Here is an 18610-nt window from a genome sequence, read left to right on the forward strand (position 1 = left end):
CTTTTAATTATACAATACATTGATCATCTTTGCCAAATGGAGAGAGACAGATTTACCCTTTGACCCTAGGTGACCATTTCACTGGTGGTAGTATGGTATGCATGAGGGGTGAGTGTGAGTAGGAGTCCTCTTATGCACACAACCTGGGAGTTCTCACACACACACACACACACACACACACACACACACACACACACACACACACACACACACACACACACACTCCCAGAAATGTGCCTGAGGATACTTAGTCCTGAGCCAGTCAACAGTTATTATTGTGATGATAATCATGAATCAAAGACATGGCTGTGTCCTAAACGACACCCTATTCTCTATATCAGGGGTATTCAACTCTGACCCTACGAGGTCCACAGCCTGCTGGTTTTCTGTTCTACTTCATACGTAATTGTACCCACCTGGTGTCCCAGGTCTAAATCAGTCCCTGATTAGAGGGGAACAATGACAGAAATTCAGTGGAACTGGCTTCCAGGTCCAGAGTTGAGTTTGAAGGCTCTATATGGTACACTAATTTAGACCACAGTCCTACGGGCCCTGGTCAGTCCTACGGGCCCTGGTACCTGGTCAGTCCTACGGGCCCTGGTACCTGGTCAGTCCTACGGGCCCTGGTACCTGGTCAGTCCTATGGGCCCTGGTACCTGGTCAGTCCTACGGGCCCTGGTACCTGGTCAGTCCTATGGGCCCTGGTACCTGGTCAGTCATATGGGCCCTGGTCAGTCCTACGGGCCCTGGTACCTGGTCAGTCCTATGGGCCCTGGTACCTGGTCAGTTCTACGGACCCTGGTCAGTCCTACAGGCCCTGGTCAGTCCTACGGGCCCTGGTACTTGGTCAGTCCTACGGGCCCTGGTCAGTCCTACGGGCCCTGGTACCTGGTCAGTTCTATGGACCCTGGTCAGTCCTACGGGCCCTGGTCAGTCCTATGGGCCCTGGTACCTGGTCAGTCCTATGGACACTGGTACCTGGTCAGTCCTACGGGCCCTGGTCAGTCCTACGGGCCCTGGTACCTGGTCAGTCCTATGGGCCCTGGTCAGTCCTACGGGCCCTGGTACCTGGTCAGTCCTACGGGCCCTGGTCAAAAGTAGTGCACTATGTTGGTTATAGGGTACCTTTTGGGACACAGCCAAGGTCAAAGGTCAACAGAGTGATGAGAGTCATTTGGTTATGGTTAGATACAGGAACAGCACGATGAGTGAGACAGGCTGTGTCCCAAACGGCATCCTATTCCCTATATAGTGCACTACATTTGACCAGGTCCCACAGGTCTCTTAGTTAAAAGTAGTGAACTATGTAGGGAATAGGGTGACAGAGAGGTACAGTACAATACAGTGAAGGTTATGTTGTTAAGGAGGTCCAGGTCTCTCACAATGAGAATGACAACAGAGGGCAGCATCATTAACGTGTCACTGAGAATGAAAATATATGACTGGGAAAGTCTATCAATCAAAACTGGCCTCCGTCACCAACAAGCTGATGAAGAACAGCCGAACTCATCCAACATCATTCCTATTGGGAACACTTTCCCGTTAGGACCATACCGATGGTCGTTACAGAAAATCTACATTTGACGACCATTGCTGACGACAATAACATTTGGAAAACAGCATCCAAAACCGCAAGTAATTATCGACTAGAAGGTGCAACAACAACAACAACAAAAAGATTTGACAAGCAGGCTGAAATCAAAGAGGGATAGGGCATGCTGGGTAGACGGTGACCACTGATATTCAGTCTTAAAGACCAAACTGGTGCACCCTTTTAAGACTCAATGCCTATAGCTTTTAAATAATACTGGACTATGATAGTGATAGTTGAAACATTCCCAATCATATATAAAACAACTGTGGATAACAAACAAAACGACCCACTGGGCACACACTGGTTGAATCAACGTTGTTTCCACCTCATTTCAATGAAGCGTGGAACCAAACGTAGACTCCACGTTGAATTGATGCCTGTGCCCAGTAGGGAAGATGCTGAGATCAAAACAATGTCAAAGTAAAGTGAGTACTTGCATTCGAAGAAAACAGGAAAAGAGTGCATGCCAAGCCATTAGGGTTCAGCTGAAAACAGGGTGGGTGTAGAAATGAAAAAAAAGAGAGAATAGAAGAGTCGGAGTCAAGACAAAAAAAAATAAAACAGGCAAGTGAACACAACTCCCATGCAGAGACAGAGCATGCAGAAAACAAACAGTCAAAGTGAACACAACTCCCATGCAGAGACAGAGCATGCAGAAACAAACAGTCAAAGTGAACACAACTCCCATGCAGAGACAGAGCATGCAGAAACAAACAGTCAAAGTGAACACAACTCCCATGCAGACAGAGCATGCAGAAACAAACAGTCAAAGTGAACACAACTCCCATGCAGAGAGAGAGCATGCAGAAAACAAACAGTCAAAGTGAACACAACTCCCATGCAGAGAGAGCATGCAGAAAACAAACAGTCAAAGTGAACACAACTCCCATGCAGAGAGAGAGCATGCAGAAACAAACAGTCAAAGTGAACACAACTCCCATGCAGAGAGAGAGCATGCAGAAACAAACAGTCAAAGTGAACACAACTTCCATGCAGAGAGAGAGCATGCATAAACAGTCAATGAGAAAGTAAGATGTATTCTAGAGTGTGATACAAACCTCCAACATTAAATTGCTATGCCTGATATAAATAGTTTCACCCTCAAGTTTCTTAGCTCTTTTCTGAAAAACGAAAAAAAAAAAATAGAAAAAAAAACAGGAACAAGTTGGTCTCCAGAAAGATGTGGAATTGCAATTCTTCATTCTCGTAAAAAAAAAATTAAATTACTTTTACTGTTTGACTTGCAAGCGATTGCTTCCGCTAAGGGTGCATTTGTTCCTGAATGTGGGAGAAGTGGGTGATGGATCAAATCATAGATGCTATGGGAAGTGCATTGAGACAGAGTGCAAGGGGTGAGTGCAAAGGTCAAGGGGTGATGGTGGTCACCAGTGGAGACCGTGGGGTGGTACACAGCTACCAAAATCTGGTGGGTTTCTGTATTTCCGGACTAACTGTGAGAGAGAATCAAAATGTTGACAGATAAATCCACCATATACCTCCAGTACATGCTGTGGCTGAGTAGGAGTAGCAGTGCATTATCATTGTGCATTATCAGTTGTTATGCATTACCCAAAGCACCATTCACTGCCTTATTTCATTGGCTCTTCCTAAGGCGGCAGACAAGTGCAGCTGAAGGCTTTCCTCATTATACTGTCTCGAGCACAGGCATGGTCAATCCAGGTTCATTCACTTAACAGGCACCTCATTCATTTGGTTTATCTCTCTAGTTTCTCTAGTTCTACTTGGTGAAGAACTATGTCCATAAGAGTAGAGCTTTATGTATTGCCTCTGCATGAGGTAACAGCAAGGCTGATATTGTTGGATAAATAGCCTCCGCTTATTGGTTTCAAAACAAATGGTAGTAAATAGAGGGGAAAAAACACATTTTCTTTCTCCGAAACTGTCCAAAGAAGTCTTTGATCAGTGTTAAGTCATTAAGAAAAGGAACTCCACAGCCAAACAGCGCTCTCTTGTATAACGACATTGTACAGTAGATATACAAGGCTGGAGGACAGAGAAAAAAACAAAACAAAAAAACAACATTATGAACAAACAAAATGGTTTGTATTTTTTTCTCTTTTGCAATAGAAATTGTTTCAAATAAAGGGAGAGATGCGAGGATGAGGATTGTGACTCATGCGAAACACTGAGGGTATGTCCCAAATGGCACCCTATTCCCTATAGGCTCTGGTCAAAAGTAGTGCACTACATAGGGAGCCATTTGGGACACAGATTAACTGTAGACAGATATCTAACCTTCCTCACTCGCACCGTCTCCGTGTCGGTTCTCTCTCGGGACGAATGCTGCTGACCCCCCCAGATGAGGGAAGAGAGAGGCAGAAACAGTAAGGTTAGAGCCCCATGAGTCTGTTTCAAACCCTTCTTCAAATCAATACTTTAGTCTGACAGACATTTGCTAGAACACAAATCTAATTTAACAACCCCAACCACATGTATCAATATTTTAGAGGTACACACATATGATAATATATAAAAAAAACCATGTGAAACATGTGTCTCATGTTGCGGATCCCCCCTACGTATCAATGTTTTATTAGTTTAGTCAGACACACATACAGTAACATCACGCGTCTCATGTTTGAACCCACTTCCTGTATCAATAGTTAAGTCAGACACACAACGAGCTGTATAAGGCCATAAGCAAACAAGAAAATGCTCATCCAGAGGCGGCACTCCTAGTGGCCGGGGACTTTAATGCAGGGAAACTTAAATCCGTTTTACCTCATTTCTACCAGCATGTTAAATGTGCAACCAGAGGAAAACTCTATACCACCTTAACTCCACACAGAGACCCGTACAAACCTCTCCCTCGCCCTCCATTTGGCAAATCTGATTGCTGCTTACAAGCAAAAACTAAAGCAGGAAGTACCTGTGACTCGCTCAATACGGAAGTGGTCAGATGACGCAGATGCTAAGCTACAGGACTGTTTTGCTATCACAGACTGGAACATGTTCCAGGACTCATCCGATGGCATTGAGGAGTATACCACCTCAGTCACTGGCTTCATCAACAAGTGCATCGATGACGTTGTCCCCACAATGCCCGTACGTACATACACCAACAAAGTAACCATGGATTACAGGCAACATCCTCACTGAGCTAAAGGGTAGAGCTGCCGCTTTCAAAGAGCGGGACTCTAACGCTTATAAGATATCTCGCTATGCCCTTAGATGAACCATCAAACAGGCAAAGCGTAACTACAGGACTCAAATTGAATCCTACTACACCGGCTTCAACGCTCGTTGGAGCACCAGCATAAGAGCCCCAGCTGTTCCAGATGACTGTGTGATCACGCTGTAGCCGATGTGAGTCAGACCTTTAAACAGGTCAACATTCACAAGGCCGCAGTGCCAGACGGATCACCAGGACCTGTACTCCGAGCATGCGATGACCAACTGGCAAGTGTCTTCACTGACATTTTCAACCACCGACCATTTTCAACGTTGTCCGGGTTTGGCCGGTGTAGGTCGTCATTGTAAATAAGAATTTGTTCTTAACTGACTTGCCTAGTTAAATAAATGTTCAAAAACTATCCCTGGTCGAGTCTGTAATACCTAGCAGACCACCATAGTCCCTGTGCCCAAGAACACCAAGGTAACCTGACTAAATGACTACGGACCCATAGCACTCATGTCTGTAGCCATGAAATGCTGGTCATGGCTCACATCAATACCATCATCCGAGAAACCCTAGACCCAGTCCAATTTGCATACCGCCCCAACATATCCACAGATGACACAATCTCTATTGCACTCCACACTGCCCTTTCCCACCTGGACAAAAGGAACACTTATGTGAGAATGCTATTCATTGACTACAGCTCAGCGTTCATCATCAAGCTAAGGACCCTGGGACTAAACACCTCCCTCTGCAACTGGATCCTGGACTTCTTGACGTGCCGCCCCCAGGTGGTGAGGGTAGGTAGCAACACATCTGCCACGCTGATCCTCAACACGGAAGCCCCTCAGGGGTGCATGCTTAGTCCCCTCCTCTACTCCCTGTTCACCCTCGACTGCAAGGCCAAGCACGACTCCAACACCATCATTAAGTTTGCCGACGACACAACAGTGGTAGGCCTGATCACCAACAACGATGAGACGGCCTATAGGGTGGAGATCAGAGACCTGGCAGTGTGGTTCCAGGACAACAACCTCTCCCTCAATGTGATCAAGACAAAGGAAATAATCGTGGACTACAGGAAAAGGAGCACGCCCCCATTCTCATCAACGGGGCTGTAGTGGAGCAGGTTGAGGACGTCAAGTTCCTTGGTGTCCACATCACCAACAAACTATCATGGTCCAAACACCAAGACAGTCGTGAACAGGGCACGACAACGCCTATTCCCCCTCAGGAAACTGAAAAGATTTGGCATGGGTCCTCAGATCCTCAAAACGTTCTACAGCTGCACCATCGAGAGCATCCTGACTGGTTGCATCACCGCCTGGTATGGCAATTGCTCGGCCTCCGACCGCAAGACGCTACAGAAGGTAGTGTGTACGGCCCAGTACATCACTGGGGCCAAGCTTCCTGCCATTCAGGACCTCTATACCAGGCGGTGTCAGAGGAAGGACTATTTGTATTGACCCTCCCCCCTTGCTATTCGCTGTTTACCCCCACCTACATTTACATATTACCTCAATTACCCCGAATAACCTGTACCCCTGCACATTGACTCGGTAACGGTATCCCCTATTGTTATTGTTATTTTAGGTCTTTTATTTTTTACTTTAGTTTATTTAGTAAATATATTTCTTAATTTTTCTTTAAAACTGCATTGTTGGTTAAGGGCTTGTGAGTAAGCATTTCACTGTTGTATTTGGCGCATGTGACAAATAACATTTGATTTGATACAGTAATGACATAAGTCTCATTTTTTAACCCACTCCACGTATCATTAGTTTAGTCAGACTACACATACAGTAGAGAGACTCACAGCTGTCGTGAGTCTGGCATGTGAGACTACACATACAGTAGAGAGACTCACAGCTGCCGTGAGTCTGGCATGTGAGACTACACATACAGTAGAGAGACTCACAGCTGCCGTGAGTCTGGCATGTGAGACTACACATACAGTAGAGAGACTCACAGCTGTCGTGAGTCTGGCATGTGAGACTACACATACAGTAGAGAGACTCACAGCTGCCGTGAGTCTGGCATGTGAGACTACACATACAGTAGAGAGACTCACAGCTGTCGTGAGTCTGGCATGTGAGACTACACATACAGTAGAGAGACTCACAGCTGTCGTGAGTCTGGCATGTGAGACTACACATACAGTAGAGAGACTCACAGCTGCCGTGAGTCTGGCATGTGAGACTACACATACAGTAGAGAGACTCACAGCTGCCGTGAGTCTGGCATGTGAGACTACACATACAGTAGAGAGACTCACAGCTGTCGTGAGTCTGGCATGTGAGACTACACATACAGTAGAGAGACTCACAGCTGTCGTGAGTCTGGCATGTGAGACTACACATACAGTAGAGAGACTCACAGCTGCCGTGAGTCTGGCATGCGACACTACACATACAGTAGAGAGACTCACAGCTGCCGTGAGTCTGGCATGCGACACTACACATACAGTAGAGAGACTCACAGCTGCCGTGAGTCTGGCTTGCGAGACTACACATACAGTAGAGAGACTCACAGCTGCCGTGAGTCTGGCATGCGACACTACACATACAGTAGAGAGACTCACAGCTGCCGTGAGTCTGGCATGCGACACTACACATACAGTAGAGAGACTCACAGCTGCCGTGAGTCTGGCATGTGAGACTACACATACAGTAGAGAGACTCACAGCTGTCGTGAGTCTGGCATGCGACACTACACATACAGTAGAGAGACTCACAGCTGTCGTGAGTCTGGCATGTGACACTACACATACAGTAGAGAGACTTACAGCTGTCGTGAGTCTGGCATGTGAGACTACACATACAGTAGAGAGACTCACAGCTGCCGTGAGTCTGGCATGTGAGACTACACATACAGTAGAGAGACTAACAGCTGTCGTGAGTCTGGCATGTGAGACTACATATACAGTAGAGAGACTCACAGCTGTCGTGAGTCTGGCATGTGAGACTACACATACAGTAGTAATACTAATGTTATGGTTGTAACCCTCCACACAGACACAAACACACAGATAGATGTTAAAACCCCAGCCATCGGTATTTTAGACAGACAGACAGACAGACAGACAGACAGACAGACAGACAGACAGACAGACAGACAGACAGACAGACAGACAGACGTTAAAACCCCAGCCATCGGTATTTTAGACAGACAGACAGACAGACAGACAGACAGACAGACAGACAGACAGACAGACAGACGTTAAAACCCCAGCCATCGGTATTTTAGACAGACAGACAGACAGACAGACAGACAGACAGACAGACAGACAGACAGACAGACAGACAGACAGACGTTAAAACCCCAGCCATCGGTATTTTAGACAGACAGACAGACAGACAGACAGACAGACAGACAGACAGACAGACAGACAGACAGACAGACAGACAGACAGACAGACAGACGTTAAAACCCCAGCCATCGGTATTTTAGACAGCAGACAGACAGACAGACAGACAGACAGACAGACAGACGTTAAAACCCCAGCCATCGGTATTTTAGACAGACAGACAGACAGACAGACAGACAGACAGACAGACAGACAGACAGACAGACAGACAGACAGACAGACGTTAAAACCCCAGCCATCGGTATTTTAGACAGACAGACAGACAGACAGACAGACAGACAGACAGACAGACAGACAGACAGACAGACAGACAGACGTTAAAACCCCAGCCATCGGTATTTTAGACAGACAGTACTAATGTCTCTTAGTATTATAACCCTCCTCATGTATATATTAGTCAGACTCATACAGTTGGTATGTGTCTAATGTTAAAACCACAGCCCCAAGTACTCAGATATTAGTCACATTCATACAGTTGATACACGCGTCTCATGCTGTGCTAACTAGGCGTCGATAAGGCCACAAACCTGGCTCTTTCTCTCTCGCTCTGTCCCGTTGGTGGTGGCGGTGACTGCAGGGCCATGATGCCTGCTCCTCCTGGCTCCCTCCCTCTGCAGTGGTGGCATATCACACAGACAGCTCAGAGCTCACGCACTACAGTGGTCTGCCAACAGGGCAGCGCTGCTACGCTCTAACTGGAGCACGGGTTATAGGTACACCCAAATGATGTCTATGGATACGCCTCCCATTAATAAACCTCTGTTAAACAGTGATACTCTATGAAGCTTATATACATGTGAACTGCTGTCTTGCATTTCAATTTGTTGTTAGCAATTCTGTCATCCTCGTGTAATCAACCTGGTTCAGTGAGTGACCAATTAAATACTGTACACTGTGTTCTGTAGTACTGCTGATAGAAATGACATCATCATGCAGTGAGACAGTATCCTGTTACATCTCAAGAGAGTTGCAGTGTGTCCTGGCCTGATTCTGTGAGTGTATGTATGTGTGTAATACCTTGAACTCTGGTGTGGACTGTGGTCTGGAGCTCTGTGTCTTGGAGACTTCTGCCACCCTGCTCTCCACCTTGGCCTCTTCCTTGGTTTTCCTCTCTGCTGAACGGGACTGGCGAGCCGTGGGGGTGGAGGCTTCTCGCCGCTCACCGCGGGGCAGGCCCGAGGTCACAGGGGACGGTGCGACATCCCCGGGAGAGATGGGGGACATGATGGGAGCACTGACAGGACGAGTGCTCTTGTCTGGAGTGGACACCATGGCTGTAAGGGGACGGGAGGAGTGGAGGGAGGGAGAGGAGAGTTTAGTTCACACTCAACATAATAAAATACTCACACACACACACACACACACACACACACACACACACACACACACACACACACACACACACACACACACACACACACACACACCTCATAAGGCAGTTACTTGTGCGACCACCAGGGTGCAGCGCAATTACATAGACTTGAGGCTGTACCGGTGGGTATGAGAGTTGGGACCGGGATAGGCTCTGGAGGAGGTGAACGAACCAACAACTCAAACCAGTCATCCTTCACTGGCACCGAAGAGAGAGAGAACCAATCACAGACAGCATCCTATGGCCTGAGACAGGTGGCATGTGACCAAACAAAGTGCCACACTACTTTCTGTGGAAGTAACATTCTTCTTTACCAGCTGCTGCAAAGCCAAGTAACACTCTTCTTTACCAGCTGCTGCAAAGCCAAGTAACATTCTTCTTTACCAGCTGCTGCAAAGCCAATAACATTCTTCTTTACCAGCTGCTGCAAAGCCAATAACATTCTTCTTTACCAGCTGCTGCAAAGCCAAGTAACACTCTTCTTTACCAGCTGCTGCAAAGCCAATAACATTCTTCTTTACCAGCTGCTGCAAAGCCAATAACATTCTTCTTTACCAGCTGCTGCAAAGCCAAGTAACATTCTTCTTTACCAGCTGCTGCAAAGCCAAGTAACATTCTTCTTTACCAGCTGCTGCAAAGCCAAGTAACATTCTTCTTTACCAGCTGCTGCAAAGCCAATAACATTCTTCTTTACCAGCTCCTGCAAAGCCAAGTGTGAACACAATGGGGCCAGGACAAGACATCCATAGCTGAGCAAAGTACTTCAGAGGAAGAAACAGACAATATCAAGCTGTGGTTATTATAAGAGAAGCGTGGGGGGGAGGGGGGTGTCATGATATCCTCACAGTGAGAAAGTTCCACACTTGAAAGTTTAGACTTAGTATAATTTACAAAAAGTTAGAACCATTCTTCTTCTGCTGCTGTAGTGTCGTAGAGTTATTTTAAGCCTTCTGCCATTTACCACACGGAACAGTGGATGTCTTGGGATTGACGAGATCCCACAGGAAGTCACATAGATTTTTCACAGGCTCAGCGGCGGCTGTGGCTAATAATGTAACATTGTCCTCAGGAACCAAAGCAAAGCCACATATTGCAGCAGACATTTCGAGTTGAAAACGCAACACAGCAGCTTGTTAAGTCTGGCGTTGTCTCTTGAAAAACAAGGTCAGTCCCTGGGTGAGGAGGGCTCTCCTTCAAGCTACTCTTCCTGTATGTGCTTGGGGTTTCTCAGGAACCAAAGCAAAGCCACATTCCTTCAGACATTTCAAGGAGCGGGTCGTGGTCCATCAGCACAAACCATCAGTCCTGGTCCCTCAAGCCTGCTCATCCTATCCCCCAGGATGGTGGCTGTATCCTGCTCTACTTCCTGCTTCATCGTCTGGATCTCCTCCAGCAAGGCCAGTCTCTGGCCCCGTCCAAGGCTGTCTGTTGGGCCTCCACCCGCTCCCTCCTCGCTCTCAGGCTCCGGCCCAGGGACCTCCACTGCTGCTGCAGCCGAGATACACTTTGGTCCACCAGCCACAGCTTTGTCAGGGTCTGGAGCATGAATTTGGGGAAAGTTACTGGAGGTGAGGGGGGTAGTGGGGGTGAGGGTTCAACAGGACGAACCAGACATCCTTCTCTCTCTGAGATCTTCTGCCCCTACCACCTCCACCTCCACCTCCACCTCAGCAGGAACATCAACAGCTGCTGAAGGTGTTGAGATCAATCATCATTACAGTAAAAAGGCTGTGATTAAAGATAAGAAAGATGATGGGACAAGACAAGCGTCTTAGGGTCCTTGATGATGGGTCTTAGGGTCCTTGATGATGGGTCTTAGGGTCCTTGAAAAGCTCCTAATATAAAACCCATGTATTATCATTATGAAGACAGCAGCTGAGGCCATGAGCAGATACAAATAAAGGACTGTGTTTTGGGCTGTACAGTACTTCAACATTTCATTGCACTGTACTGTGGTACAGCGACCAGCAGGTGGCAACATTGAGCTGAGAGCCGAGAGAGCAAGTTTGTCTTGTAATTCCAAATGTCCTGAAATTCACAGTTCAGATGCAGATTAGGAGGATCGATAAACAAATCAAATTTTATTAGTCACATGCGCAGAATACAATATAAAATATACCTTACAGTGAAATGCTTACTTACGAGCCCCTAACCAACAACGCAGTTTAAAAAACCCCAGATTAGAATAAGAGAAGTAAAAGGTAATTAAAGAGCAGAAGTAAAATAACAATATATACAGGGGGGTACCGATACAGAGTCAATGTACAGGGGCACCGGTTAGTTGAGGTACTATGTAGATGTAGGTAGAGTTATTAAAGTGACTATGCATAGATGGCAACAGAGAGTAGCAGTGGTGTAAAGAGGGGGAGAGGGGTGGGGGGTCAATGCAAATAGTCTGGGTAGCCATTTGACTAGATGTTCAGGAGTCTTATGGCTTGGGAGTAGAAGCTGTTTAGAAGCCTCTTGTACCTTAACTTGGCGCTCCGGTTACCGCTTGCCATGCGGTAGCAGAGAGAACAGTCTATGACTAGGGTGGCTGGAGTCTTTGACAATTTTTAGGGCCTTCCTCTGACCAGCCCAGTGAACTGGTCTGAGGATCTGAGGACAAGCTCCTCAAGTCCTCAGATCAGGAGGATAGATAAACAAGCCCCTCAAGTCCTCAGATCAGGAGGATAGATAAACAAGCCCCTCAAGTCCTCAGATCAGGAGGAGAGATAAACAAGCCCCTCAAGTCCTCAAGTCCTCAGATCAGGAGGATAGATAAACAAGCCCCTCAAGTCCTCAACTCCTCAGATCAGGAGGATAGATAAACAAGCCCCTCAAGTCCTCAGATCAGGAGGAGAGATAAACAAGCTCCTCTAGTCCTCTTCCATCTGCAGAACAAACCTCCTCAAGAGAACACATGTTCAGAACAGCACGATTCTACTGCACATCACTGAGATGCTGACAAGATGCTGACTCTCAACTACCAGGGAAGGAGGTTCTGAATGGGCTTTCATGCTGAGAACGGTAGTGAGAGGTAGGCTACTGAGAGCCAAGTCAACAGAATGCATGTTCATAACAGCATGCTTTTACAAAAGACTGCAAACTTGCAACTAAAAGAAAATTAGGTTTATTTTAATAGGCTTCAATACTGAGCAGGGAAGCTAAAAGCAACCAGGCGATACACCTTTCCTATTACTGAAGTGTCTCATGTGCAAATGGAGGAGATCATACAGTTTATTTCCCTGGACGCCACACAGAAACACACACTACCCTCGAGTTCCAGACTCTTTGGCTCACTGGACTGGTTGACCATCACACAGTGTTCAGCTCACTGGACTGGTTGACCATCACACAGTGTTCAGCTCACTGGACTGGTTGACTATCACACAGTGTTCAGCTCACTGGACTGGTTGTCCATCACACAGTGTTCAGCTCACTGGACTGGTTGTCCATCACACAGTGTTCAGCTCACTGGACTGGTTGACCATCAAACAGTGTTCAGCTCACTGGACTGGTTGTCCATCACACAGTGTTCAGCTCACTGGACTGGTTGTCCATCACACAGTGTTCAGCTCACTGGACTGGTTGACCATCACACAGTGTTCAGCTCACTGGACTGGTTGACCATCACACAGTGTTCAGCTCACTGGACTGGTTGTCCATCACACAGTGTTCAGCTCACTGGACTGGTTGTCCATCACACAGTGTTCAGCTCACTGGACTGGTTGTCCATCACACAGTGTTCAGCTCACTGGACTGGTTGTCCATCACAGTGTTCAGCTCACTGGACTGGTTGACCATCACACAGTGTTCAGCTCACTGGACTGGTTGACTATCACACAGTGTTCAGCTCACTGGACTGGTTGACCATCACACAGTGTTCAGCTCACTGGACTGGTTGACCATCACACAGTGTTCAGCTCACTGGACTGGTTGACCATCACACAGTGTTCAGCTCACTGGACTGGTTGACCATCACACTGTGTTCAGCTCACTGGACTGGTTGGCCATCACAGTGTTCAGCTCACTGGACTGGTTGGCCATCACACAGTGTTCAGCTCACTGGACTGGTTGTCCATCACACAGTGTTCAGCTCACCGGACTGGTTGACCATCACAGTGTTCAGCTCACTGGACTGGTTGACCATCACACAGTGTTCAGCTCACTGGACTGGTTGACTATCACACAGTGTTCAGCTCACTGGACTGGTTGACCATCACACAGTGTTCAGCTCACTGGAATGGTTGACCATCACACAGTGTTCAGCTCACTGGACTGGTTGTCCATCACACAGTGTTCAGCTCACTGGACTGGTTGTCCATCACACAGTGTTCAGCTCACTGGACTGGTTGTCCATCACACAGTGTTCAGCTCACTGGACTGGTTGTCCATCACACAGTGTTCAGCTCACTGGACTGGTTGTCCATCACACAGTGTTCAGCTCACTGGACTGGTTGACCATCACACAGTGTTCAGCTCACTGGACTGGTTGTCCATCACACAGTGTTCAGCTCACTGGACTGGTTGTCCATCACACAGTGTTCAGCTCACTGGACTGGTTGTCCATCACACAGTGTTCAGCTCACTGGACTGGTTGTCCATCACACTATTCAGCTCAATGGGTCTGTATCCCAAATAACACCCTAGTCTCTATGTCGTGCACTACATAAAACTATATGCATTAAATCCCACTATATACACCCTATTACACCATATATCCACTCTATACCACTCTCTTCCCTCTCTGTCACTTCCTCTTTCCAGCTTGCTTGCTCTCTACTCTCCCTCTCTCACACACACATCATCACTCTCTCTCCCTCTCTCACCATCTGTCTCTCTCTCTCTATCTTGATCTCTCTCACCATCTGTCTCTCTCTTGATCTCTCTCACCCCATCTCTCTCTCTACCTCTGAATCTCTCTCTCCGCATCTGTCTGTCTCTCTACCTCTGGATCTCTCTCTCCCCATCTGTCTGTCTCTCCCTATATCGGTCTCTCTCTGTCCCTCGCTCTCTTTGGGTACAGTGGCGTGGCCTCAGGAGTTCATTCAGAGGTCTCTTTGTGAAACTACCTGGAGAGAGACGGATACCTCTAATAAGCTTTTCTACTGTAGTCAGTTGTGTTGTAGCGTGGCAGTCCATCCTACTCAGTCTACTGTAGTTGGTTCTAGAGTGGCAGGCCATCCTACTCAGTCTACTGTAGTTGGTTCTAGAGTGGCAGGCCATCCTACTCAGTCTACTGTAGTTGGTTCTAGAGTGGCAGGCCATTCTACTCAGTCTACTGTAGTTGGTTCTAGAGTGGCAGGCCATTCTACTCAGTCTACTGTAGTTGGTTCTAGAGTGGCAGGCCATTCTACTCAGAGTCTACTCTAGTTGGTTCTAGAGTGGCAGGCCATTCTACTCAGAGTCTACTGTAGTTGGTTCTAGAGTGGCAGGCCATTCTACTCAGTCTACTGTAGTTGGTTCTAGAGTGGCAGGCCATTCTACTCAGAGTCTACTCTAGTTGGTTCTAGAGTGGCAGGCCATCCTACTCAGAGTCTACTCTAGTTGGTTCTAGAGTGGCAGGCCATTCTACTCAGTCTACTGTAGTTGGTTCTAGAGTGGCAGGCCATCCTACTCAGTCTACTGTAGTTGGTTCTAGAGTGGCAGGCCATCCTACTCAGAGTCTACTCTAGTTGGTTCTAGAGTGGCAGGCCATTCTACTCAGAGTCTACTGTAGTTGGTTCTAGAGTGGCAGGCCATTCTACTCAGTCTACTGTAGTTGGTTCTAGAGTGGCAGGCCATTCTACTCAGTCTACTGTAGTTGGTTCTAGAGTGGCAGGCCATTCTACTCAGTCTACTGTAGTTGGTTCTAGAGTGGCAGGCCATCCTACTCAGTCTACTCTAGTTGGTTCTAGAGTGGCAGGCCATTCTACTCAGAGTCTACTGTAGTTGGTTCTAGAGTGGCAGGCCATTCTACTCAGAGTCTACTGTAGTTGGTTCTAGAGTGGCAGGCCATCCTACTCAGTCTACTCTAGTTGGTTCTAGAGTGGCAGGCCATTCTACTCAGTCTACTGTAGTTGGTTCTAGAGTGGCAGGCCATCCTACTCAGTCTACTGTAGTTGGTTCTAGAGTGGCAGGCCATCCTACTCAGTCTACTCTAGTTGGTTCTAGAGTGGCAGGACATCCTACTCAGAGTCTACTGTAGTTGGTTCTAGAGTGGCAGGCCATTCTACTCAGAGTCTACTCTAGTTGGTTCTAGAGTGGCAGGCCATCCTACTCAGTCCACTCTAGTTGGTTCTAGAGTGGCAGGCCATTCTACTCAGTCTACTCTAGTTGGTTCTAGAGTGGCAGGCCATTCTACTCAGTCTACTCTAGTTGGTTCTAGAGTGGCAGGACATCCTACTCAGAGTCTACTGTAGTTGGTTCTAGAGTGGCAGGCCATCCTACTCAGAGTCTACTGTAGTTGGTTCTAGAGTGGCAGGCCATCCTACTCAAGTCTACTCTAGTTGGTTCTAGAGTGGCAGGCCATTCTACTCAGAGTCTACTCTAGTTGGTTCTAGAGTGGCAGGCCATTCTACTCAGTCTACTGTAGTTGGTTCTAGAGTGGCAGGCCATTCTACTCAGAGTCTACTCTAGTTGGTTCTAGAGTGGCAGGCCATCCTACTCAGAGTCTACTCTAGCTGGTTCTAGAGTGGCAGGCCATCCTACTCAGAGTCTACTCTAGTTGGTTCTAGAGTGGCAGGCCATTCTACTCAGTCTACTCTAGTTGGTTCTAGAGTGGCAGGCCATTCTACTCAGAGTCTACTCTAGTTGGTTCTAGAGTGACAGGCCATCCTACTCAGAGTCTACTCTAGTTGGTTCTAGAGTGGCAGGCCATTCCACTCAGAGTCTACTCTAGTTGGTTCTAGAGTGGCAGGCCATTCTACTCAGAGTCTACTGTAGTTGGTTCTAGAGTGGCAGGCCATCCTACTCAGTCTACTGTAGTTGGTTCTAGAGTGGCAGGCCATTCTACTCAGAGTCTACTCTAGTTGGTTCTAGAGTGGCAGGCCATCCTACTCAGTCTACTCTAGTTGGTTCTAGAGTGGCAGGCCATTCTACTCAGAGTCTACTGTAGTTGGTTCTAGAGTGGCAGGCCATCCTACTCAGAGTCTACTCTAGTTGGTTCTAGAGTGGCAGGCCATTCTACTCAGAGTCTACTGTAGTTGGTTCTAGAGTGGCAGGCCATCCTACTCAGTCTACTGTAGTTGGTTCTAGAGTGGCAGGCCATCCTACTCAGAGTCTACTCTAGTTGGTTCTAGAGTGGCAGGCCATTCTACTCAGAGTCTACTGTAGTTGGTTCTAGAGTGGCAGGCCATTCTACTCAGAGTCTACTGTAGTTGGTTCTAGAGTGGCAGGCCATTCTACTCAGAGTCTACTGTAGTTGGTTCTAGAGTGGCAGGCCATTCTACTCAGTCTACTCTAGTTGGTTATAGAGTGGCAGGCCATTCTACTCAGTCTACTCTAGTTGGTTCTAGAGTGGCAGGCCATTCTACTCAGTCTACTCTAGTTGGTTATAGAGTGGCAGTAAATGTCTCAAGAGAAATTAAACAAATAGAGAAGATATGTTACAGACTCAGAGTGACATGACAGATCATCTGACCAGGCCTCAGTGAGGTAAGGTCACAGGTCATGCATACTGTAGCCAAGTAGAAATGCATTTGACTTGGAACAGAAGTATTCAGGGGTTGATGCGGGACAGGGGGAGGGGTTAAAGGCCCTGTCTGAGGCCTGATTGGATACCTGAAAACGGTGCAGGATTGGGATTGGAGGGCACAGTGGTGGAGGTGGAAGAGACAGGTTAAACCATGACAACAGATTAGGAGTCCTCACTCCATGTCTCCTTCACTTGTGCGACACTTGAAGAGGCAGACTGGGAAGTGGTCACCATGTGACTGTAAGGGAAAATGGCTTCATTTACAAACTAAGACACCAACATACATCCTCAACAAACACTTGTTTTCTCTATTGAGACTAACATAACTTAGTGGAGCGGCGAGTTAAGGAAGTAAAAACCGACTCGTGTATGAAACCAGCTCTTGCATGACTGAGGGAGTTAGCGGGTCTACAGCTGTGCAGCAGGATCATCTGTAGACAGCACACAGTAGAAGGTGCAGGATGAGATCGGCATCAGCACGGCAAAGCAAGGATTCAGCAATAACGTGGCAGAGAACGTGGCAGAGAACATACTGTGCATGGAGAGTCAGAGAGAGAGAGCGAGAGCCTGGAAATGACAGAGGAAGAGCAGTAGAATAAAGACAGGGACAGTCCATGAGGAATCTCTTTGTGGTCCTCTGTAACTCAGTTGGTAGAGCATGATGCTTGTAACGCCAGGGTTCTGGGTTCGTGTCCCGGGACCACCCATACGTAAAAGTCGCTTTGGATTATAAGCGTCTGCTAAACGGCATATATTATTATATATTAGAATGAAGTTTAACGATAACGTGGTAGAAACATTCTGTACGTGGAGCATCGTCGGAGAGCCGCTTACTACAGTATGACAGAGAACGTTCAGCAGACAGACACTGTGACTGTACATCTTCTCAGGTCCTTATGAGGTCAGCTACATGGTAAGAAGGAGAACCATCCTCCCAGTCAGTCAGGTCAGGTAGACAAGCGTGGAGCGTCGTAGACTGAGTCTAGTACGACAGGAGGAAGTGCAGCACATAGACAGACACTGACTCCACATCTCTTCAGTTCATCCTCAGAGTTATTCAGGTTAGGTATGAGGTCATCTCCAGGATACAACAGAACCATCCTCAGAGTTATTCAGGTTAGGTATGAGGTCATCTCCAGGATGAAAACAGAACCATCCTCAGAGTTATTCAGGTTAGGTATGAGGTCATCTCCAGGATGAAAACAGAACCATCCTCAGAGTTATTCAGGTTAGGTATGAGGTCATCTCCAGGATGAAAACAGAACCATCCTCAGAGTTATTCAGGTTAGGTATGAGGTCAGCTCTAGGACACAACAGAACCATCCTCAGAGTTATTCAGGTTAGGTATGAGGTCATCTCCAGGATGAAAACAGAACCATCCTCAGAGTTATTCAGGTTAGGTATGAGGTCATCTCCAGGATGAAAACAGAACCATCCTCAGAGTTATTCAGGTTAGGTATGAGGTCAGCTCCAGGATGAAA

At 47.3% G+C, this 18610-nt stretch overlaps 1 protein-coding gene across 10 annotated transcripts in view; it reads right to left on the reverse strand.

Moving 5' to 3' along the window:
• epb41a (erythrocyte membrane protein band 4.1a) overlaps window positions 1-18610 on the reverse strand; it is a 127850-nt gene that overhangs the window by 37842 nt on the left and 71398 nt on the right. For 6 of the 10 annotated variants that reach the window (XM_045695028.1, XM_045695030.1, XM_045695029.1 and 3 more), the window contains 4 exons: window positions 9118-9374; window positions 8628-8711; window positions 3851-3898; window positions 2653-2715 (listed from right to left, as the gene is read on the reverse strand). In XM_045695028.1, the coding sequence (XP_045550984.1) occupies window positions 2653-2715; window positions 3851-3898; window positions 8628-8711; window positions 9118-9374 (452 nt within the window). Of the gene's footprint in view, window positions 1-223; window positions 2080-2652; window positions 2716-3850; window positions 3899-8627; window positions 8712-9117; window positions 9375-18610 lie in introns of those variants that run through there. The other 4 variants (XM_045695036.1, XM_045695033.1, XM_045695034.1 and 1 more) reach the window with 4 other exon arrangements.

This window comes from Salmo salar, chromosome ssa14 (assembly GCF_905237065.1).
Source record: "Salmo salar chromosome ssa14, Ssal_v3.1, whole genome shotgun sequence".
NCBI classification, from domain to species: Eukaryota; Metazoa; Chordata; class Actinopteri; order Salmoniformes; family Salmonidae; genus Salmo; species Salmo salar.